The 24,134-nt window shown below is 48.1% G+C and overlaps 1 protein-coding gene across 1 annotated transcript in view; it reads left to right on the top strand.

Moving 5' to 3' along the window:
- Positions 1-24,134, top strand: part of DAAM1 (dishevelled associated activator of morphogenesis 1) — an 82,494-nt gene that overhangs the window by 17,485 nt on the left and 40,875 nt on the right. Inside the window, 1 exon segment of the mRNA XM_052695812.1 lies at positions 14,127-14,350. Coding sequence (XP_052551772.1) covers positions 14,168-14,350 — 183 coding nt within the window. The 5' untranslated portion in view covers positions 14,127-14,167.

Below are 24,134 nucleotides of genomic sequence, written 5' to 3'. Positions count from 1 at the left end.
CGTTTGATCAGTTATTAAGCACGGAGCACATGTGTCCAAGAGGCAGAATATCAGCTGTCTTGCTTTTCACAGTAATAATGTGCATCTTTTAGAGTTAACCTGTGGTTTTTAGCAGTTTCCTAATGAAAGGAAGCCTTGATGTTGCTCTGTACATCTGCGCCTCCTCCTCCTCCACTGACAATTCATTAATTCCACCGGCTGATTTTGTCCTCTCTTCCAGATTGATTTTCATCTCCAGTATGGGGAACTGCTACAAGTTTTGTAAAAACAGGCATCGTGTTAGAAGGCTGTTGTGGAGGTTTCTATTAAGGGAAGGGATGCAGTGCAAACTCAGTCTGTACTAGGCGCCAGGGAACAAGCACAAATGTTATGAACGTCCAAGCCATAAAGAGTGCTTTAGTTGGGTTAAATGCATTACGGTACACCGGAGAGCCCACGCTGCAGGACTCTGCACAGACACATAGGTGTTGCAGGGGGAAAATGCTTGCCCACGTGTATTCTCTGCTGTCTAATAAATCTGAGTTCATCTTGCAGCCTTAATATAAACATAGTTTATATGGCATAGGCTCACCGGCACAAACCTCCTCTTTGTTAGCTCTGGTGTTCGTGGTACTGCTTCCCCTACCAGGAGTGATTTCTTTTAATGTAACTTCGGAGGTTGGTAACGATATTTGCATTTCTTGAGTCTTTGCTGGAGCTACTTGCAGGTCAGTGTGCCGTTTGTCATGGCAGGCTGAGCAGCTGTTGTTTCATGGTGGCTGAGTCACGGCTACGTGATGGGGAAGAGAGTTGGGTTGTATCCTGGAGATACTGAAGATGGCATACAGCTCGGACAGACCAGCTGTATTCAGTGGACTTGGAAATGAAATGAATCACCATGCCTGGTGCACGTAGGGACAGAAAGGTTGTTCATTACGGCATGTTGTTGCCAGCAAACAGACAGGAGATGACCTCTAGGAAAGACATCCACGTGGTCCCTGCATCCTGCTGCAAACCCCAGTGCAGCAGAGCACCCCTACCCTCCTCAAACCAGCATATGTCTCCAGAATGGAGCATGTTAGCTAGGCTCTGGTGGCTCTAGTGGCTCTAGTGTGGATGCCCCGATAATCCATAAGGAGCTTTGCTACCCTGGAACTACCAAGCTTGGTGCTCCTGGGTGCAGTCTGCTAGCAGGTAAGTCCTACATGGATGTGTGAGACTTTTGCATTGCCTTACGTCTCACAGGGGAAATGGAGAAACCCCCAAGATGAGCCAGGGGGATGCAGTGGAATGTGAACAGGAATCAGTGCTTGTTGTGCTGCTGGTGAGCTGCCAAATGTTTGCGTATCTGCTTGGTTTTTACTGGTAGTTGTCAATATGTTTTTATGTTTTATTCTGTTTACATTTTAAATATGGTGCCTTATTTTCCCTAATAAGAACAAAGACGAAGGACTGGAGAGCCCAAACTAAAACTCGCTGGGGTGTGTTACCCAATTAGACGCCATGGTAATAAGTATTTGAATCTAAAGCTAGATTAGACAGGGAGCAGTCTCAGGCTGGATTTGCATAGCATGCATTCCTCATCCATATGACATGTTGGTAGGACTACTGAAATCTAATTCATAAGGTGTTGGTGTGCTTCAGGTGCTTCTGGTGATGAGGGGTTACTCCCCTCCACGAGGCACTCAGCTCCACAGAGTTGCCTTGGTTGTCTGCAAGGTGCTTTTTCCTCCTCTCCCCGCTCTTGCAGCTGTGGTGCTGCAGTTGATGCGGACAGGTAGCTCCTGCTAGCTCAAAAAATGTGCGCTAGTGGGATTTTGAAAGATTTTGTCATTAGAGGCAATTATTTCAGAATGTTGTGATCTCTGGTTGCGGTGAACTGGGAGCTTTCAGGTACCCAAACCTAGTGTGCAACTTCTGCATGCTCCTGCGGTGACATTACAGCTCTTGTGCTGGAATACGCTCCGTAGATTTGTTATCCCAAAGCCATTGCATTTCCTTCTTTCTTGGTCAGCCACAAATTCACAGATGATCTCAGCGTAATTCCCTCTCCAAGTGTATGTGTAGGGTACATCCAAACGGTGGCGTTAATGTGGAGCAGTGGGCTACTGAGGCTGGACACAGGAAAGCCCTTTGAGGCAGAGGTAGACGCCGGCCTGTTGGCAGCAGAGGGTGGGACAGAGACCCTGCAAGGTGTCCCCAGCACAGCCTGGTGGTGGGAGCTGGGCCCAGAGCAGCCTCCCCCAGCCAGCCCTCGTGGCACCTCCGCCTCATGGCTGAGTGTTGAAAGCGTTACTGGTGGGCATCCGAGCACAGATGATCTGGCTCCATTGCAGCCCCCGAGCCAGAAGGCAGTGTCTCCACTCGCTTTGCTGTTTTATGTTATTTTATTTTTTATTATTACAGCCATTAACCGCTTTGTGAGCTGAGTGAACGCTGCTCTCCCCGCTTGCGGCGTTTGCTTGGCCGGCTCCTGACCCTCCATCGTATCACGGGTATGATGAAGCACAAATCGAGGAATAAAACTCAGTTCACTGGGTTTCAGGCTTGGTTAGACCTGCTGGCCCTGTGTTGTCTGGGGCCTGTGGAAAGCTGCAGCCAGAAACTCAGTCATGGCCTTCTCTGTAAGAGCTGCTAAAGAAATAGGTGAGGAGTGTTCTGGGGTGTCTTTTTCACTTTTTCACTGTGGAGCAGTCAGTAAGTCACCCTGAAGCTAAAAGGGAAGGTGGGCTTTCAGGGATCGTCCCCAAGCTGCTGATCACCAGTGGTAGCACGAGGTTTATGGGGGCAGAAGTGAAAGCCTCTTCCCCACCAGGGCTTGGAAACCTCGCAGAGAATCACAGAATATAGAATTGTTTGAATGGGAAGAGACCTTTAAAGGCCTAGCAATCCGACTCCCTGCAATGATGGGGACACCACAGCTGAAGGCTTTGTTGCCTTGGGTTGCGAGCTGATTGAGCTGGTGTTGATGGAGAGGTGTTGACCTCCCACCCCAAGCGGTTAGGTATCTTCCCTAGGAGTTTGGAAGAGGCTGAGAGCGTTCAGGAGTGGTTTGAGGATGTGTGGAGATGAACAAAGTGGTGATGTTGAGGTCCTTCCATAGGGCTGAAGACTGGGTGATGGGGGAGGGCAGAGCTCAGTGCTGTATCCCTGCAGAAACTGGTGATGTGGCTTTCTTGTGCCTGTAGCTGTGGCTGGGGAGGTGTCTGTGCTTGTGGGGTGGCAGGTCCCAAATAGAGGAGCGCCCAATTCTGCTATCTTATCTCCAAAAGATGAGATAACTGTGTTTGAAGCTTTTAATTTTATCTTCTCTTGGAGTGTCTGAGCCTCTTAGGGTACCCTTGGGTCACTTTTTCAAGCATTTCCCTGCTATTGTGAGGCTCCTTGTTTCCCAGTTTTAATGAAAAGGGAGATTGTTATGTAAATATCGACAGAGAATGGGAACTGTAGTATTGTGACTTATGTGAGTACAACCCCATACTTGCAAAAACAAATGAACCCAACACTTTGCTATGTAACCTTGGTGAAGAGAGGGCTGCTGTCACTGCAATTTTGCAATTCAAAGGGGGTTTTGGGGAGTGTTTGCTTCCTGGAGGGAAGAGGTTTGGTTTTTAAACAGCAGCACTGCATCAAAAAAGCTCCAGAGATGAGGCAGACAGGGTGTCTGAAGCATCAGCAGTGCTACTGATACCCCATTTGGACTTGAAAATGTTGGGGAAAAGGCAGATTAGGCTAAATCAATGCACGAAAAACCCAAAGCCTGTACGTGTACTCAATGTGCTTAAATTTGGTTTATATCGATGCTGCTGATGCTGATACTTTCCTGAATTAAGCACCGAAATGGACGATATTGATTTTTAAATGCATCCCCTTGGGATTTTCACTGGGTGGATGGTTCTGTCTGGATACTGTGCTGGGGAAGGGCCACTGCTCAACCCATCCCTGGAAGCAGATGGGTTGGCCAGACTCAAAGCCCTTGCACTTCCCAGCCAGCGGGAAGACAGGCAATGAAAGTGGTGTGCCTTGATTAGGCCAGCACTGAATTATAAGGAAGTGGGCTTGAGCATCTCTAATGGGAAGCTTGCATCCATCCTCTCCAAAGCAGAGGTTTTGCCATCATCTAGGTCATGTTGTGCTAAAAAAAAAAGCTTTCCAATTAGACTCATCCGCTATAGTTACCTGCTTTTATTTTTTCTTTCCTTATGTTCAAATGCAAACAGCCCTTCAGTGTAATGTGATAAAACTTGCTGCTTTTACCAGCCTGGCAAGAAGCAGGCGCAGTGCTGGAGCTCTTCTCATTTCCCCAAGCCATCTTGGTGCAGTTGTGCAGCATCATGTCGTGATGTGTGAGCATCATGATGTGAGTTCACGTTTATTATTTCCTGGCCTTCGTCTGCTGAAGCAGTGGGAGGTGTTAGTGCTGTGAGTTGCCGGTGGGGAATTTCTGCTATCAGACATTTTTATCAAGGAATTCTCGACCCCAAATTCGTACTTCAGGGGCAAAAATCATTCTGGATTAATATCAGTGTTTTAAAATCTTTAAAGGGAAATAAGCATTTTGCGTGGCTTCTGGCATGTAGGGCTATTGATAGACCCAATGAAACTGTTTCGTTGGCTTTGGGGACTTCATGGACCAGAAGTTTAACAATCTACTCAGAGATCTGCCCTTCAGGGCCCCTTTCAGTATGGTCTCCTGTTTATGGCAGCTTCAACCAGTTCCATTTTGAAAGAATAAACACAAGCTTGCTGCACACCACAAGTTGTGTAAATACCAGCAGCTCTAGTAGCCTTACCTTAAGCATGGATAATCCAAAAATCCCCAAACATGACCCTAGATTGGCCATTGGGGATTCAGCTAGTAGCTCCTCGATTCCATGCTGTGGCCCCAGACGTTGCTGAGCTGCTGTACTGCAGGTGTTTGCTGCTGAACAGCTTCAAAAACCCTTGTGTGCGATGCCAGATTAATTAAGGAGCTTAAGAGAGGAAAAACTTGCCTTCCTCCCTCCCTGGTTCTACAGCAGGAGAGCCCATCTCACCTCAGGGATTACCACTGAAATGGGGAGCAGTGAAATGGAAAGTTCAGCAGTGAAGCTTTGCATATGATAAATCAGAGTCCAGATACTCATTGGAGAAGCAGAAGGTGGAGGGGGGTGAGGGAAGAAAATAAAATAAAGCAAAGCTTTTACTGAACTGTTTGTTCTCCAGGAAAAGGCTAATTGGCAAACAAATGTCCTGCAACAGTGGGAAATGCGGCTCCGCTCTCTCCCCACTTGCAAGGCTGCTGAGCTTTTATTGACAAAAGCTTTGCATCATCAAAGTAAGTGCTTGGAGCCTGCAGTGATCTCAGAAATGCAGTGACTTAAATCCACATCCTTTGGGGTAAACAGAGCAATACTGAGATAGGAGCTTTCCTTCTGGCAGACAAGACTTTGGCTGGCTGGAATGCAGTCCTGCTGTGTTGGGAGGCTTCTGAAACCTGGTACACTAAGGTGGGCTTTTGTGTCTCCATGTTATCAGGCTCGTGGTGGTGGTTTTTAGCTTAGTGTGTATATTTCTTCCCAATTTGGACAAAACCAGGGGTGGAAATGGAGCAGGACTGGATGTCAGCTTGTGGCAGCACTGGGTGCTGAGAGTGGAGCTGGGATGGAGGAAGAAGAGGGGGAGGTGAGCTTCCTCTTGCCCCAGAACACTCTGTAGAGTTGTAGTGGGGAAAATATTTCTTCCTCCTACCACCAACCCATGTGTTTTAGTGTTTAATTTTGCGGAACAAGGACCATGGATCTGTCCATCTGCTGGAAAAAGGCATGTGTGTGCTTTGTAGAATTGGGTCACTTAGCACTTGAGTATTAGGAAATGTGTATATATATATTTATTTAGGTTCCCAAACTGGGTCTTGTCTGTGGTTACCTGTCTGTTGTCCTTGTTCCTGAAATAAGTGGCATTTGTCCAAGCTGATCTGATGGAGCTTCAATGGGAGGTGGTCTGTGATCCACCGAGAGGATCTGGCATCAATGCTGAGCTCACCGCTGGTTAGATTGATGTGAAATATTGGTGTTCTGCACTGCTTGCTCTTTGTTGACCGGGAAAGTCTCAACAAGGTTTGGTTTTAATCCTCCAAAATTAAGCAGAGGTTTGCTCCAGCAGCTCCTTCCCCGGTCAAGTGCATCTGTGCATTGAGCAGCATCAATCCCTGCAGTGGTGGTGGGCTGTGTGAGCACCCAGCAGACATCTTCTCCTTGCACCCAACCTTGTCTCAGGGGCAGAGGTGGTCCCACAAGAGCCAACATCCATCCCCTGTTCTGCATTTCTGCTGGGCTGCTATAGCAGATGCTGCTGCTCTGAGGATGGAGGGTTTTAAGTCAGATCATGTCTCACTCTGCCATGTGGATGCTTTTCCCCAGAAAAGCAGATTGCAGCATTGTGCTTTCCTGGGCTGGTTGCTCCTCCTTGCTCATGTACTGGAGAAGGGACTCATGATCTGTGCTGTGTTGTTGCTGGGTGAGTGCTTGCTGTTCTTTTCTGTGAATAGCACTGTCAAATTGTGTACAGCCAGAATAAAGCAGGCTGTTTTTGGCATATTATAAATCCCTGTACGTAACTGTGTACCAACTTAGTGAAAAAACTGCTTCAATATTTCATGCTGCAATCTGAATTTCACCATCAGGTCTCCAAAATGCCTCTGCAAACTCACTTGGCCAGGAGCAGAATGAAACATCTTCTCTCAAGGCAGCGGCCCCAGATGTATGCCTCATTTCATGATGAATGCCACAATAAGAGGGAAGAATACAGAAAGCAGTGAACATGTTTTATGTGAGCACTGTCGTAGTGGTGCTGGTGGATGAGGCTTGCAACTGCAGCAGGCTCCTGCCAAAGTCAGAGCATGGCACAGCTATCACATTGAGGTTGTGCAGCATAAGTGAAACTGGGAGATGCAAAACCCTCATTTTTTTAGGTTTGTGGAGTACAAGATGTCTGGAAAGAGGGAGGAGGATCTGTGGTAGTTTAGGATTTGGCAGCTATATATATGTATATAAATCCATGAAACTGAAGAATTTGAGATTTGCTTATGCTGGGAATTACAGCTCTTGTGATTTTTGCAGTGAGTCAGGCTCCTGCTGGCAGCTGGTGTTCCCTGATAGCGTTAAGGCCACGTCCCCATGTGCTTGATGCACAGCTGGCCCACTGCAGCAATACAATACCCAGAGGTGTTGCAGTGGCACCACGGGGCAGGGGAGCTGCCAAGCTCTGCCCCATTGCATCTCACAGATGGGTTCATGGGAAAAGCCCCTCATCAAACAGTTCAGGGCTTTTTGGCCAAGTGTTTTGTGGTTGTTTGTTTTTTTCTTTCTTTCTTTCCTTTCTTTCTTTCTCCTCCTCCAATGTCAAAACTGCGGTCCTGCCGACGCGCACGTATTTCAGCCAAACATAAACAGTCGTCTCCTGTGCGGTCTGTGCGTGGAAACAGCTTTATGTCTGAGAAGGGGGTCTGCGTGGGAGTCTGTGGCCAAGGAGCCTGCCTGGTTACTTTTAACAGAAACCACTAGGGCAGTGCCAGGCTGTGTCCTGGGTTCTGGTCTGCTCGGCTGGGAGCAGAGGTGGTTCCCACCAATGCAGTCCTGTTTCTTGAGCTGCCCATCCAAAGAAGGGCTTGATTCTGAAGTTTAAAGAAAGAATGCCAAAAATTAAAACGTAGCACTTGTGCTGTCTGGTCAGATACCATGCTATGCGTGCACGGGGAAGTGCACTGAGGAAGGCTGCTGCATTGCTTAGCAGTGGGATGGGTTAATGTACAGGAGCAACGTGCTAGGTGCCAAACTTCTGCTTTGGATGTGCTGTCACAAGTGGTACAGGGTTGAGGACACCCTGGGGGGGCCCATCCTGACCACTGGCAGCAAGCAAGGTCGCTTTGCAGCGATGGAGGAGTGTCAGAGCATCCCACACTACTGCATCACTGAAACTCCAGGGCTTGGCATGGCAGAAATGCTGACATCGGTCAGGGTAGGCAGAGCTGGTCAGTGAGTGTCACCACACTTGCACAAAAACAGTTTCACCTTGTGAAACACGCTGAAATAAAGCTCCCTGTTGGGAAAGAGCTTGCTCGGGATCTTGTATTCTTGTCTGGGGAGGGGATGGGAGAGGAGCCAGAAAAACAACAAGCTAATATTCATATTTGATGATTTAGCTCCTAGCTCTTGTGTGGGTTTGGAGGCGGGTGTGAAGAGGAGCGTGCACGCTTCTTTGCATGCATTTGTGCCCTCTCTGGGTATTTTCGTGCTGCACACCGCAGCACTGCAATACCAGTACTGGTTCCAGACCAGCTCACTGGGGCATCAGTTGCAGGCACGTTGCTCCATGCAGCCTAGTTCAGCTTGCCAAAGAGGCTGCTGAATATGCAAGCAGTAATTGCTGCTCTTCTTTCCTTAAAGCAAAGGCGGAAGCGACACCAGGGTCCAATTTTCTCCTAATGACTGATTTCATTTAAACACTGCTCTGGGCGATGTTGGGTCAGTGGCTTTTTTTTAGGGGGTGGGGCCAAACTTCAGCTCACTTTTCTCTCCGTGGCCTTTCACTGTAGCCCATGTGGTGTCTCTTGCTGGTTATGGTGGGTCCCGCATCAGGGCACGGGTCTGCCAGGTCTCAAACGTGGGCTTTGAGGAGCTGGGAGATGTGAACGCATCCCATCCCAGCTGTGGCTGCTGATCTTTTTTCTTTTTTGGTTTTGCACTCTATTTCCAAAGGAGCATCGCCTCCCCACACCCTCCTTCATCTGTGTTTTATGGCTGTTTGGCAAAGCAGGGAGTGGCTGCTAGGAGCGCTTGGATTAACTCCTACCCAAAGCTTCATTTCACCCTTTGTGGCTTTTTAGAACAAGCTGCTAAAATCCAGCTGAACAACACAGACAGGAGGGGAAGGTGTTGAGATTAAAGCACCTCTCTGTTGTTTTGTGCCACTGCAGCCGTGGTAGCATGGCAATGCAGAGGAGTAGACAAGGTCACTGCTGGGGAGGACAGAGCAAGGGTCGGAGGAGAGGGACTGGGATCGGTCGCAGCCACGGACGTGACCCCGCTGCCCTGCTTGTCCCAAGCTATTACCAGTTGAAATGCCATCATGACATTTGTGCAGGCTTTTGGCACGATTCACAAGGGTAAAGTGCCAATTTCCAGGAAGTGCCCTGCCCTGCTCTCTCAGTCCTTCAGGGATGTGGCTTCCAAGCAGCTGGCTGAAGCAGAAAACCTATGCAGGGCAGGTGGAAGCCACTGCCGCATCTGCCCTGTTGCTGCTGGATGTGGCTGTGGTGGTGCAGTGCCCCCAGCCCAGCTGCAGGGAGCCTTGCTGGGACCTTTCATAGTTGCAGACCCCGTGACAGCCTCCTTGGGGTCTGAGACCCCTACCCTTTCTAAGTAAGAGGCGACCAGTTAATAGGGATGCTACAAACCAAAGAGAGATGCTTCTGAAATTGTCATTTTATTGGGTTGCTTAGAGACTCCATGGATCAGATCCTTATTGTAATCAGTGATCCTGAGTGTAATCAGTTACAACCCCACAGCCAAAAGCTCCATTTAAAAAAAAAAAAGTCTCAGCTTGAAACATCTCTATCGTGTACCCTGCTGTGTCATGGCAAGACATCTCCTGTTGTCCAGCATCAGCTTCAAATTTAACTTCTGGCAGCTGCTCCCTTGCCATGTGCTACGTTTTTACCTGGGTAATACCTGCTGAAAGATCAGACACCCCTGGTCTCCTCTGCTGTCCTCTGACTCCCATCCTGGGCCATGTGTTGCCTCCTGCTCCACACCCCACAGCTTGTGTGAGCTGATCTCATGGGCATCTCCAGTTCTCAGCTTGTATCTGTAAAAACAGTGCCCCAGTTCCACTTGTTTCAGTATGTGTCCATCTTCAGAACCTCCCAGCCCTTGCTTTGGCAGTAGTTGGAGCAACTGCACCTGAGCTGGGTAAGTGGGCCTTTGTGTATGTGGAGTTGGCTGGAGAGGGGGTTGGTGGCACCAGTGCTGGTATCAGAGACCAGTGGGACATCACCCAGCTTGCAGCCCCCACCAGAAATGCAGAAAGAGATTGACAAGAAAATAGCTTTCCTAGCTTTTCTGATTCTTTCATTTTCCCCCCATGCTGGAAATGGGTTACAGCTTACTGCTTCTTCCACAAAGACCTTAATACCTTGTGAGTGCTAGACAAAGGTGTAGCCACAGGTACTCTGCTGTCTGCCACCAGTGCCTGTAATAGGGACAGTGACTTTATTCCCTTGTCTGGTTGCTTGAGTGGTTCATTATTGTAGCTCAGAGAAGACGAATTCCCTTTATCTCGTCCAGCTTGCCAAGAGCAAATGTCTCGGAATTAATTAGGTCCTATCTGTATCATTCCCAATCCTCATCTGACTTCCCTTGGGGAACAAAACCAGACATGGATATGTGACGGAGCGAGCAGGCAGAAGAAATGCATCGGGTGGTTCCTGTGGAAGGCAGGAGCTTGCAGAAAGCCAGCTTCAGCTGTGGCATGGACGAGCACAACTGCTCTTTAAATCCCATATACTGCATTGCTGGGACAGGGTCTAGTTGAGATGACTCTGAATGGGCCCAGGTGAGAGCTGGAGAGAGTCATCCCTGGGAGTGGTGGCCATATTTCTCCTGTTTTCCCATGTTACTGTAGTAGAAGTCCTTCAGAGCTCCTGATGAGCCCAGGCGATTGCCATCACTTGTCGATTTGCAATAGAAATAAGGCTTACCTTTTGTGAAGGTACACGAGGGCCCACCTGACACAAGGCAGCAGAGAAGACCGTGGCCAGATGTGATATGTGAGAGCCAGGTTGCACGACAGGTCTCCATGCCACATTCTCTGCTCCTGGCTCGTCCCAGCTGAGCTCATCCCATGCACATTTCTACCCCTTTTTTCTGTGAAATCAAAGCAGTTTTGGAAATGACATCAGTCCTGGCTTGGGATTGAGGGGTTTGGCGAGAAGTTCCCTAAATGACCCTTCCCAGCCTATCTGCCTTGGCTCAGTATATACAGTGGCAATTAAATTTAATTTATTCTGGCCTGCTCAATAGTGAAGGCCAGAAGGCACCATTAGATCACAATCTGACTTGAATTTATTGATGTAATTAGTGCTCCAGTGTGTAGATGGGAGGTGGAAGCAGGACTTCTAATGAGTGACGCTGCATGAAACCAGCGGTCCCTTTCATTTTCCTTAGTGCAAGCCTCTAGGTTGCAAGTAGTTGTGTTTTTTTTCTCTTTTTTTTTTCTTTTTTTTCTTTTTTCTCCATGAATAACTGATTTCTGTAGAATTTACAGGGAAAAGAGGAGGCTGTGTATCTGGTCTGCATTCCGACAAGGCAGTCTGTGTTGTCTGCAGCACTCCCCATGACCTGCCAGGAAGCAGTGTTTTGATTTTTATCCATCACGTTAATGAATATTCATCAGTGTTCTCAAGGTTTAATGCTATTTGCCTGGTAGCTAACATATTCTTTCTCTAACCATTTTTAGCCTTTGTTGCTAATAACCCGCAGCCCACTCAGCCTGCATTATAAGGTGTTTCTTTTTTTAATTGTTTATAAATGAAAATTAGTAACCTCAATAGCTCCTGAGCTGGAAGCAACTCAAAAATACCTTGTCTTGGTTACTACGCTGCCTGCTTTAAAACAAAATCCTGCCTTCCTTTAAGAGGAAGTTTTTCACCCAGAGGGTGGTGAGGCACTGGCACAGGTTGCCCAAGGAGGCTGTGGATGCCCCATCCCTGCAGGCATTCAAGGCCAGGCTGGATGTGGCTCTGGGCAGCCTGGGCTGCTGGTTGGCGACCTGCACACAGCAGGGGGTTGGAGCTGGATGAGCTTTGTGGTCCTTTTCAACCCAAGCCATTCTATGATTCTATAATTTTGATCTGTTGTTCAGATTTCTCTTAAGACACCAACAGGAGCGAGTGTCTCTGAAGAACAGGTGTTCTAATAAAAGCTTTCTCTCTATTTTCGCAAGCCCCAGTCAGAGCTTGTATGTAGCAGCAGGTTTCAAGGACAAAGTTGATGCAGTGTTGAAAAGGAGCTTGCAAACACCCTGTGGAAGAGGAGAGCAGCTTGTTTTGCTCCAGTAGCATGGTTGTTTGTCCACGAAGCATGCTGGCTATGGGAGCAGGATCATGCCCTGATTCAGTAGGAGGAACAAGTGGCCAAACTTTGTACAGCTGAGCGGTTGTGGATTGGAACCAAGCTTCCATGTAAGGGATGAACTGTTGTGCCTTGGAATTGGGAAATCATCCCAAGTGGAATTGGGGTATCACTACAATCTCCACTGCCTTCATTCCTCAGTGTAACATGGTCCAGCAAAACCAAGCCTGCAATGCACTGCTTGTTTTCTTTCTTGTTTGTTGGAAGAAATGGGCCTGTGTGTTGTTTTTTTGTTTCCTTCCCCATTAAAGAAGCTGTCCACTGGGTCTCAAACCCTCCTACAGCCCAGTGGGTGCCAGCAGGCTGCTAATGGATTTGCTCTGGTGCAGGCTGCCTGGGAGCTGTGATGAAAGATTCGTGGCAGCTGAAATTCCTCCAGTGGCTGCATTTTTCCAAATCCAAGGTGCTAAATGTGAAATGAGGTTTGGGCTTTCTGAGAGGGGCACCATCCAGATTGGACATAGAGCAGTTGCGCAGTTTGGGATTGTTTTGTATGAAGACTGAGTAACTGTTTCCCATGGCTCTTGGTGTGGCAGATGTTTACACTGTGTGCTGAAAGTATGCAGATGAAAAGAATTTCAAGGGTCAGATCCTCAGTTAAAACTATCTGAGTAAGCCTGAGTTTTCTGCGAGGTCCTTGTTTTGGGAAGGCAGTGTTTGCTGCTCAGGGCAAGCAAGTGGCGGTGCAGGGTCCCACTGCAGGTCTGCCACCAACCCACCTCCACCACTGGCTCTCTGTGGTGCCCAGCAGCTGGTTTTTTTGGGGCATACAAACGTGGTGAGATGGCAATGGCTGGCTCCAGGGAAATCAGAGTTCTGTCCAATTGTTGACCTTTTCTCCAAGTCTCTTCTTAATTTTGTTGGTAAATCCAAGTCCTCAATATTTCAACCTTCTGCATTAACGTTGGTAGTGCGTGGCTACTTGCCCTTTCTCTGAACATCTCAGTGTTGTGTTTTGTAGATGAGAAACAAGTGGGTGTTCAATTATTGTGCATTTAGAATTCAAATGCATACACTTTATAAAAAAATCTGTCTGCCTTTTCTCATTGGGGTGCTCCTTTGCTATCCTCACTCTCTTAACAAGCTCTCCCCTTGTGTTGCTGACTCTTATCCTTGACAGTCACGCTTTTTGTGCAGTGTTTGCCTGGTCCTTGCAGTAATCTGTTGGGCCAGGTACCGAGTGGCATTTCTGTCATGCTGGCTGCTGCATATTTACCCTCCTGCCACAAGCATCAGTCCTGATGTGAGCCTGAGAAATCAACAGAACCAAACAGACTGACGGCGTGAGTAATGCCCCACGTAAGCACTGCGTAGGAAAGTCTGAGCTACCAGCACCGTGTGATTTTTATCAGCTGAATTCACGTCTTGTAAATATTTACTGGAATTCCAAGTAGGGTTTATCTAATTAAAACCAAGTAAAACTTTCCGTGAAAAAGAGCCTCCCAACTGGTGGCTGCTGGTGGATGTTTAGGAGTGCTTTTAAGAGTGCGGTGGGGTTATATAGGATATTTCTGTGCTCTGCAGCTCAGGGCTTCTTGATCTGTATGAGGTCTTGATTTGCTGGGGACGCACTGTGCATCCAGCTGCTCTTGGTCACAGCATCCCAGATCAACCATACGCTGTCTGGCTTCTGGGCTCACGGGAGCAGCACAGCGTGGGGACATTATCAGGGTTTGTGCTGGGATTTGCAGTGATGGCAGGGGGTCAGGACCTGTTCCAGTGCGGAGCTGTGAGTGTGGGGTCACCTCCTGTTCTGATGGCATCCGCACAAGGCAAGCAAAGGCGTCTTTTGAATTAGCACCGTCCTCAAGGTTGCCCGGACCGTAAATGTCAAATCTGAGCAGAAATATTTGGCACATAAATGGTCTCCCTTCTTCCCCTCTGAGTGTGTGGGTGGCTCCGATTCCTCCTCTCTGCAGGACGGGAGCGCAGCACTGCAGGGCAGCTGCCAGAGCCTTCTCTCTCCTCTCTCCCCAGGATCTAGCGCCCAGCAGGGAGGGACGCGGAGCGTTTCGGCCATGGCCCCGAGGAAGAGGAGCGGTCGGGGGATCTCCTTCATCTTCTGCTGCTTTCGTAGCAGCGACCATCCTGAGATCACGTACCGGCTGCGCAATGACAGCAGCTTTGCCCTGCAGACCATGGAGCCCGCGCTGCCCATGCCACCAGTGGAGGAGCTGGATGTCATGTTCACCGAGCTGGTGGTAAGTAGAGCGCTTTTCATATTTTCTTTTCCCTTCCCAGCCCTCACATCCCCTCCTTCTAGTCTGTCCAGTGAGGACATGCTTGGGTTTGTGTTTTCAGGCAGGCTTTGATGCGAAGGGTGCATCAGGGGCTGCTCTTGCAAGTGGTTTAATGCTGAACCTCGAGCTCTGCTCCTCCATGCAGTACTGCCAGTTTGGGGTGGTTTCCCTTTCTTGTTGGAAAGTATTGATTTCTGAGGGCAGGTAGCAGCAGGGGTCATATCTTGCTTTGCACACCCCTGGAGTGTGGGGCGGTATAGTGGTGTGGGAGCTGGAAAAGCAGCTCATCCCCTGTAGTTGCAAAGCAGTTTTCCTTGCTGCACACTCTGCTTTGCAGGATTCCTTGGTAACAGTCTAAATTGATGTTCAGAGAGTCAAGATGCTGTTTCTTTGTCCCTCAGTACTCAAAACTCTTAAAAAGATGGAACAGAAAAATAAAAAACATCAGCAAAAAGAAGCTTTGATTTCCTTGCTTTTCTCTATGGCTTACTGGATGGACCAGAAATGCTCCAATTGAGTTGGTTCAGCACTGAAATGGAATTTCTTTGTGGTGTTTTGTTGTATAGCAGGAGCAGAAAGGTCATGCTGTGGTGCTGGGAGGTTACACCTCATGATAAGCATGTCCCGTCAGTCATGGGCAGCCTGGGTTTGGTGATCCAGGCCACTCCAGAGCAGGTTTATCCCAGAGGACTTTCAACATGAGCAATAGGACAAAGTGGGCTGGGATGCACAGTATGCCACAATGGGGACAGGACATCCCTGCAGCCACAGCACATGGTGGTTTTCAAAGCATCTCCCCCCAAATTTGGGTGGATGCTTCCAGCACAGGATGCACTGTGGAGATTGATGCACGTGCAGCAAGGCAGGAGCTGCTGGGGACCAGCCGCACCCAGGCATGCTTTGGTGTTTCCCTTGCTTCATGCTGCCATGGTTTTGCTTTTTTTTCCCAGCTGCTGCTGAGAAGAAAGCTGGGAGGCAGCTGCTGCATCAGGAGTGGGGTCAGTGGAAGCCGTGCTGGCTCCCTTGAGGCATGGAATCATTCGGGGAGGGCAAGCAGCATGTCCCTGCTGTGCTCCTATGCAAGCAGCTGCAGCCCCTTGGTTTGTCTGCAGAAATGTGATTTACCTGAGCTGGAAAGGAAAGGAGGGCTGATCTGATCCCCATGGGTGCATGAGGGCAGATTCCCCCAAAAGGCATTTTGAGGAGTGAAGATGCGGCCTCCCCTCTGCACCCCCGTTACAGCTAGCTCCTTCTTATTCTCCATAACCTGTTGGTGCTGGGTATTAAATTTCAGCATTAGCTAAATGGTTTGGAAACTATCCCACTGTTTCTGTATAAACCCACTGTGTAACATTTGGAAGAGAGACAGAGAAAGAGCTCAGAGGCTCTGGGCTGAGCTTTATGCCTGCTGAGCCCCGTGTTGCTGCTCAGCACCGTGGCCCCAACTCTGCCGGGTCACACTTGAGTGTCTGCCACAGGGCAGCATGTGCCCACACTGTGGGAGCAGGGCTGCCTCCAAAGGGCTCAGTGTACTTGGTCATTGGGTTGATAGAAGTCAGAGGGGCTGGAGGGAACCTGGAGGCTTTGCCAGTTCAGGTTGGTGTTCTGCCAACTCTTCTCTTGTGGCTTCATACTGGCTTTTCTGCACCACTTGTTCTCTTCAGCCCAGGCTCGGAGTGGTGCACAGGGAGGATTTTGGTCCTGGATTTGGTCACCTGCTGGGACAGTCCTCCCACAAAGATAAATAACGCACAAGGTCCCCACTCTGCAGACCCTGAGCTGCTGTGAGCATCAAGGGGCAACACCTCTTTCTTTTTGGAGCAATCCTGCCAAAAATCTTTAGGACTCTGGGTGTTCTTAATGCTCATCTGAGTCCAGTAACAACTTTGGAGAGCAACTGTGATTGGGCCAGTAGCAGAGCACGAGGGCTTAGGCTGCTGAGGGTTTAAGCCAGCACTTGTATCTCCAAGGTTAGCTAGAAGCTTGTTTTGTTTTCCTGCCATGTGCTGTACGGCCTGACCTGTACGTAGACACTTTGCATTTTAACTGCTTTTCAACTTCTGCAGAATGGTCTTGTTTTCATGTTGTGGCTGTGCAGGTGCTTTTCCAGCAGGGAATGTGCCCCATTTGCAGCCTAGGCTGTGGGTACTATACATCCCATCCCAGCCAGCAACAGGAGCAAGTAGTGGCTTGCCTTTGCTCCGAGCACATGGAAATGCTGTTGCTGCGGTCAGTGAATGATTACTATTTCCTCCCAGAGCAACTTTTCCCCTTTCCCTTCCTTCCCCCTCCCCAGAGTTGAATGGGCTTTCGTGGGGGTATTGTTGGGATGTCACTCAAGCAGACGCCGGCCCCATTTGAAAGGCTTTCCTTTGTCCTGTGTCATGCTGGGGCTCCGGCCAGGCTCAGCCACCCAGGGAGGAGCAGGTGCTGTATGGAGTCACTGACAAAAGCAGAGTATTCCAGCAAAATTTAGCATTATACAGCTCTTTCTGCTGGGATGAGACTTGATGGTTTTGTGCAACTCTATCATTGCCACTACTGCATCCCACCAAGGTTGGGCAGAGCTTGCAGAGTTCTCACAGCAGTAAAGTACCTCTGGCAGCACCCACTGGGTTTAGGCCATTTCTACACCTTCAGCAGCCTCTGGTCCTCCATCAGGATGTTCAGCATGCCATGGCATGTGGTGGCATGCATGTGTCCTCAGAGTGATGCCAACACCAGCCCTGGGAGGCAGTGCTGGGGCTGCCTGTCCCTTGTACCCACGACAGGGGACGTCCGCATCCTGACGAGCTGCCTTCGAACACAGGGAACAAAGCTGAGCCATCTGCCACAGCTTCTTTCAAGAGGCTCCTGTGTATCTAGGCTAACAATACAGCGTTTCTTCAAAGGCTGAAATCTTGCTTGCACGCTCAGAGAAAGCACTTGCAAAGCTCTGCATAATGGTGCCATATGGTGAATCTCGCCGTAACAATCTTGTCTATTTTCTGCCAGCAACTAGACTTTCCACCAGATGGGTAAATGACTGATGTCCTTTATATCTGCTTAACACTCCTTGTCACTCTGAGGCTTTTAATGAAGCGCTGTGTGTGGTGATGTGCTTCAGCCCTGTGGGATATGTGTTTCATGACTGGGTGGAGGGCCAAGCAGCTCAGGCAGGGAAGTCAGCACGAGTGTGGGCAGTCCCCAGCAGGGCCCAGGACCCTTCGGGTGTGTTTGGAGGGGATAGAGGGAATGGGAAGAGCAGAGCATTTGTACATGCGCTTTCCATTACTCTTGTTGGACAAGGCAGCTGGTTTGTAAGCAGTTTTGGTGCTGAGTTACCCATTGCTGTGTCTCATCTCCCTGCCCCATAGCCTGGTAAGGGCAGACTGCAGTGGTGTCATCATCCTGGCAGTGCTCTGGTGGCTCCTCAGATTAGAGTTTTGCTTGCCCTAGGAGCACAAGGCACCACCTCTTGCAGGTCTTACGCCTCTCTCCTACCTGGCATTTCTGGAGTGAAGGAAAGGGCTCATAGAAGATGCTGCTTTGGACATCCTTGGATACTTGTCCTCCCAAACACTTGGGCTATTGGAAAATTCCAGTGTCTGGTCCCCAACCTGTTCACTTTTTGCTCATTGTTAGCAATGTAAAATAAATTTGTGCAGCCTCCATCTAGCCCTACATCCCATCCATGATGAGCAGCAGCCCCATTTTCAGACATAGCCTATAAAACCAGAGCACTGTATCCTTCTCCAGGTCCCTCCTCCCCACTTCCAGCAGCCATCAGGTTTCAGAGACTGGTGGATATGGCATCAGGAGGTGAGTGGCTGTGCAGTGATCTCACCCCCTGGGACACATCAGGTTGTTAATGCTGTGGGGTATTTGTCACTGCTATCACAGGGATCTCTGGAGGGTTGATGTGCTGTGATGCACAGAGGTGTGGAGGTCTACTACATCGCTCTCTACCATTTTGTGAAGTGTTGGAAACTTGGGAGACTGAGGAACAAAGCAAAAGTTGCCTAGTCTACAGTATTTCTTACAGCATTTGCATTCTGCTGTGCTCATGGCAACTGATGCATTTCATCAGAGGTGACAGAGCTGCTCTTTGGGTGCAGCAGCATCCCTGGGCACAGAGATTAACTCTGCATTGCCTTTGAAATGCTTCAAGATTAGGGATTTGTCTGTGGCTGATGATGTTTTGTGCTTGGCTGAGATGATCTGGGTGTAGTTTTATTGCTTCTTTCAGTGGAACACATGTATGTTCTCTTTGTATTGAACCTGGGCTCTGGCTCAGCTTGAGAAATACTGCCTATATGAGCCTATAAATACATCTTGAATAGAAATAGCGTGGAGGTAAAATGCTTTCACAAGTGTGGTACTCTTCCTCCTTTGTAGTGAAGGGCTACAAAGATGAATAGCAGCCTGGAGCGTCTCCCTTCTGAGGAAAGGCTGAGAGACCTGGGAGAGGAGAGGAGACTGAGAGAGGATCTCATCACTGTTTATAAATATCTAAAGGGTAGAAGTCAAATGGATGGGGCCAAGCTCTTTTCTGTGGTGCCCAGCAAGAGGACAAGGGCACAAATTGGAAGACAGAAAGTTCCATGTGAAGATGAGAATAAGCTTTACTGTGTTAGTGACAGAGCACTGGAATAGGTTACCCAGAGAGGTGGTGGAGTCACCTGCTCTGGAGATGCTCAAAGCCCACCTGAACCTTTCCTGTGCAACCTACTGTAGGGAGCTGTATGAGCAGGGGTTGGACTGGACGATCCCCGGAGGTCTTTTCCAGCCCCTGTATTCTGTGAACTCATCACCAGCTTTTACTCAGGAACTTCAATAATGTGCTTTTCCCCCATTTTCTAATCCGATAAGGAGAATGCATGAGGTTTTTGGCCTTGCAAAACAACACGGCTTTTAAAGAACAGCTGAGGGATCAACTGCAAAGCAGGGCATTGCATTTCATGCTCGCAGGTCAGCTGCTTTCCCGCTGCCTTTTGGCTCTGCTAGGAACTTCAGGATCTTGAGAACTGCTCCACGGTGCTGAAGCCATCTTCCATCTTCTGGTGCCATGGCAGAGCAGGCTGGACCACAGGGCCTCCTCAGGACACCCGCTGGCTCTTGGTGCCTCGTGGCACGATGCCTTTGGGCGCAATGCCTTCAGTCTGTGTTTTGGCAGGTGAGCATCTGCTATGGGCACTACACACCTCCTCAGTGAGGAAATAAGGATTTTCTGCCCACACGTGCCTTATACACTTGAACAAAGTAATACACCAAGGAGTGCTGTATCCTGACTGAAGCATCTGTGAAACCACAGTCTGTTACAGCTACAAACCAGTATGGGGGCTTACCTGGCTCTGAAGGGTTCGCTGTTCCCAAGCAGTAATGTTAAGAAGGAGCTGTGTTACAGCACAACACAAACCCGTAGCGTGAATAAGAAAAGCTCTTTGTCTCCGTGAGAAGTACAGCTGAAGTGGAAAAAATTATATGGTCTACCTGCTAAGTGCTTTCCTCTTTGCACTTCATAAAAGGAGGAGGCCACATCACTGGGAGATGCCCGCATAGCTCATTTGGTAATGCTTCAGTGATGTTTACTGGGGCATTCTGGGTTTCAGCTTGCACCAGTGCCCCTTAGGAGTCACCAGAGAGGTACTGGCCCAGTTGGTCAGGCGTCTGCAGGATTGAACTCTGTGTGGATTTTACTTTGTTGCCAACCTTAGTAGGAAGCAGTAGGAAAGCTATCCGTGCTGCTGCAGTATCTGCTGAAAGCAGGATCTCTTCCTTCCCTGGTGCACAGCCAAGATCAGATTCTGCCTGTGAGGCTTCCCAACATGTGAAACAGTACCTATATTTGAGGGGTTTAGCTTCCCTAAGAACACCTAAAACCAAGTAGTTTCAGCAGACATCTTGCCGTTTCCTTGGAAGCAGAGCTGCTTTGCAGGGAAGGCACGTAGCACATCAGCAGTATGGAGTGGAGTGACAACATTTCTTTCCTATGAAGCATCCCAGGCTTGGCTTGGAGCTTTAACTTACAAAAGGTATTGGTTAAGTAAGAAAAAAATGAGTAGGTTTGTTGTTAGATTGTGTTTTAAAGCTCATCCACATACCTGCAGAGAAGCACAGAGGGACAGTGGTGAGAGGGGTATCCCAAATAACATGGGGGCCCCCACCCCCCACTATCCTGAGATCTAGGCAGCCACTGGGCAGGCCAGGTATCTGAGCCGGACTGCTGATGGGATCCACCTTGTGCAGATGTATACGTATGTGTGTATTTGTTCATTTATTTGTTTGTTTGTGTGATCTCTGAGACACAGCTATGCAAGGAGCCTATTTCCACCTTACAGTGCCTGTCAGCATCTGGCTGTGGCTGAGTCCTGCTTTCCTCAGCTGCACCCTTCAGGCCCTGCGTGCATAGCAGTAAATCTTGGTGAGCTTTCAAGACTGAGGTAGTGTGAAACTCCCTTATGACCCCTTTTTGATGCCCTTCCTCAGGCTGGGGGAGTCCTGGAGTGGTTCAGCCCCAGATAAACCATGCATGGTGCTTTGAGCACCCTGATCAAGCTGCAGATGTCTCTGCTTATTGCAGTGGGGTTGGACTAAATGGCCTTTAAAGGTCCCTTCCAACTCTAAGAGTTCTATGATTCAGTGATAAGTGAGCATCTGTTTTGGGCATGGGATGGTTGACCCATTGGCTTGTCTTCCAACTTTAGTAGTCTGACAGATTTCATCAACAAAAGGGGTATCTAAAAAGTGATTGAAAAGGGAGCTGCTTCTTCGCATCTAGAAATAGGCAGGAAATGCACATCTGAAACCTCTTTGTTATTTATTTGCCAACACCATTATTTGTTATGCTATGAGCTGCACCAGCTGAAGGGCAGTTATGTTCAGCAGAGGTTAACTTAAATTTCATCCACTTTAGCTATCTCAGTAACAGATAATGGGCCAATACATCTTATTTTGTTGCTTTCAGGGTTTAGGTTCAATTGTGTGGAAAAAGCTCTCTGGCCATCCACCTGCAGGGCTTTAGATCTGAGAGTGCCCGTCTGGGTAAAACAGCTTAGATCAAGGCAGTTCCTTGCTTTAGGGTGCTGTGCACAATAATTCAGGCTGCAGAAGTGTTTAATTAAAATGGGAGAGAGGTTTTCCAGATGATGTTGGTGAAAAGGTCATGGAAGGCTGAGCTCAGTAAATTAACAATATGCATATATGTGGTTTCACATAACTACAAAATGATGGAGAAACCTACACTAATACTTCTTTTTTAAAATGCATCGGTGTTGGAATGTGAGCACCTTTAAAATCTGAACTTATAGATGATTGAAGTAGTTAATTAGATGAAATAATGATAAAGCAGTCAGTTAGGTGTCTGAACTGATGGAATACAAAGCAGCTGCAGTAGTTTATCAAACGGCTAAATCAGATATTGATGGCCATAATCTTTCCTGCAGGAGAGGAGAGGAATATTTATGTTTTTTATGTCTGTCCAATGTGTTCAGGTTAGTAACTGAAAGCTGCAAAGCAGGATGGATTGGGTCTGTTCTTTCTAATTTAGGACTTCAAATTAAATGTGGGAGGAGGCCTTGTTGCTGCTCGTTGCCTTGCTGTAGGCAATTTCCTTTCTTCAAAGCATTCATTAAATGATAAAGGCAAAATGAATATGAATCTTCTATCCCTTATGCTTACTCATTAATAAACGTAAACAGTAGGTTTAGGTTTTTGGTCATGGTTCATATTTCCAGGTGCCAATTGCCGTACATAAATTGCTGTATATGATAACACTGTCTGGGGTCAGCCTGTCTGGGGGCTGATTTGAGTCCTCAAAGCACTGAGGGTGGAAAAGCCTGTGCTAGAGAGGAAGTATTTTTATTACTTGTACTAAAATCGAAAGGCCTCCATGTTTAAAACAAAAAGCTAAGCTAAATCTGCCTACATTGAGAGTTGGAATTGCTTGAATAAGTGTTAGAAAGACAGAGGAGTGGCACAGCAGGATGCATTACCTTCAGACTGTGTTTGAAGGTGATGATTTGTTTGCATACAGCTGTAGTGGCCACTGATTAATACGTCTGTTTCTTGAAGAAAACAACTGAAAATTTGCTGTGTGCCATTGTACATCATGGCCAGGAACAACAGTGAGTGCAGCAGCCTCCCCGCAAGGCAGCACGTTCGTTTGGAGGAAGAAGATTAGATGAGGTACAGGAGGAAAAATGCTGATTGCTGTTTCCCTTGACACTGCAACATTCTTGGATAAATCACATTGATGAACTTGGAGAAGAATGCCTGGAAGAGGGTGAAAAAGCGATATGACCCCTGAGAAAGGAAGCCGGCGCAGACTTCAACAGGCAATTTTTTTTCTTTTTATTTCCCATGCTGTACCAGTTAGCACCACAAGTTCCACTTGTTTCTTTTTTCTCTTGGTTTTTGTTGTTACTGTTATTTTTTAGACAGTCTTGGATCTTTCTGTATATATTTGAGGATAGAGATCTTGGCTGTGTGCTGCAGTCCCACTGGAGTCCTTGCAGCCTTACACAGAAGCTTCAAAACTCTGTGCGCCCATCCATCAGGAGTTCATTCACTTGTTTGTTATGTTGTTCTTTTATTGGTCTAGGATGTCTTTCTATATCATAGAACCATAGAATGGCTTGGGTTGAAAAGGACCACAGTGATCATTGAGTTTCAACCCCTCTGCTATGTGCAGGGTTGCCAGCTACCAGACCAGGCTGCCCAGAGCCACATCCAGCCTGGCTTTGAATGCCTCCAGGGATGGAGCATCCACAACCTCTTTGGGCAACTTGTTGCAGTGCCTCACCACATCTGAGCGAAAAACTTCGTCCTATATATGCATATATATGTATGCATGTAAATATGTATGTAGGCACACTTGTATATATCAACCCCAAACAAACCTTTTCGTTAATTTTTATTTCAACTCTGACTCCAAATAACCTCCTCTCTCCCCATCATCTCCACATGTTGCAGTTGCGCAATTAATCAGCCTGAAAGGTACATTAGACTGTTGATAAATTTTTCATCATGTTTCCTACCACCTCTGAAAATATTCCGGGAGTGGCAAACCCTCTCTGGTTATTTAATTATCTGTTTTTTAATCTCTCCTCCCTACTTTTTATGGAGGTTTTTTTTGGATGTGGAGTTTATGAGCTGTAAAGGAAAACCCAGTGGTGATTACATGGTACTCTGCTGATGTAGCAGATGGTGCACACGGCATTGTGTCCCATCTCTGCCACCCCATCAAGCAGGGAATAGCAAAGGGGAGGAATGCAGGTGCTTCAGTCTCCAGCTCTGCAATTTCACGCCTGGGCTGTCCTGCCTAACCTTAGCATTCAAACCACTCTTTATATATATCCCCTGTGCTCCAATGTGACCTAAAGCCATTCCGCCCTGCTGCCCCCCTTCCTCTGCTGACCTTGTGTCATGGAGCTGGCAGCCCCAGACACCTCCTCACTTCTTGCCCCTTCCCCAGTGAAAGCCAATGGCTCTCAGCCCTTGGAAGACGCTTGTTCAAACTTCCAGCATGGCACAAGTGTCTGCAGCAGTCAGGGGCTGCACTCTGATGCTCTGTCTGCTTGGAGAGTTAGCTAGTTATTTCAGCAGCAGTGTCTTCCTTTTCTCTAATCTGGGTTTGCATGTAAGCCATGCCCAGAGCCTGCACTGGCTGCAATCCAGAGAGGCTGTGGAGTGTCCCACCTTGTAGATAGTCAGAAGCCATGTGGACGTGGTACTGAGCAGCAGCTCAGTGTCCCTGCTTGAGCAG

This window comes from Tympanuchus pallidicinctus, unplaced genomic scaffold (assembly GCF_026119805.1).
Source record: "Tympanuchus pallidicinctus isolate F22 unplaced genomic scaffold, pur_lepc_1.0 scaffold3, whole genome shotgun sequence".
Taxonomy (NCBI): Eukaryota; Metazoa; Chordata; class Aves; order Galliformes; family Phasianidae; genus Tympanuchus; species Tympanuchus pallidicinctus.
This window is presented reverse-complemented; position numbering and strand designations above follow the sequence as displayed.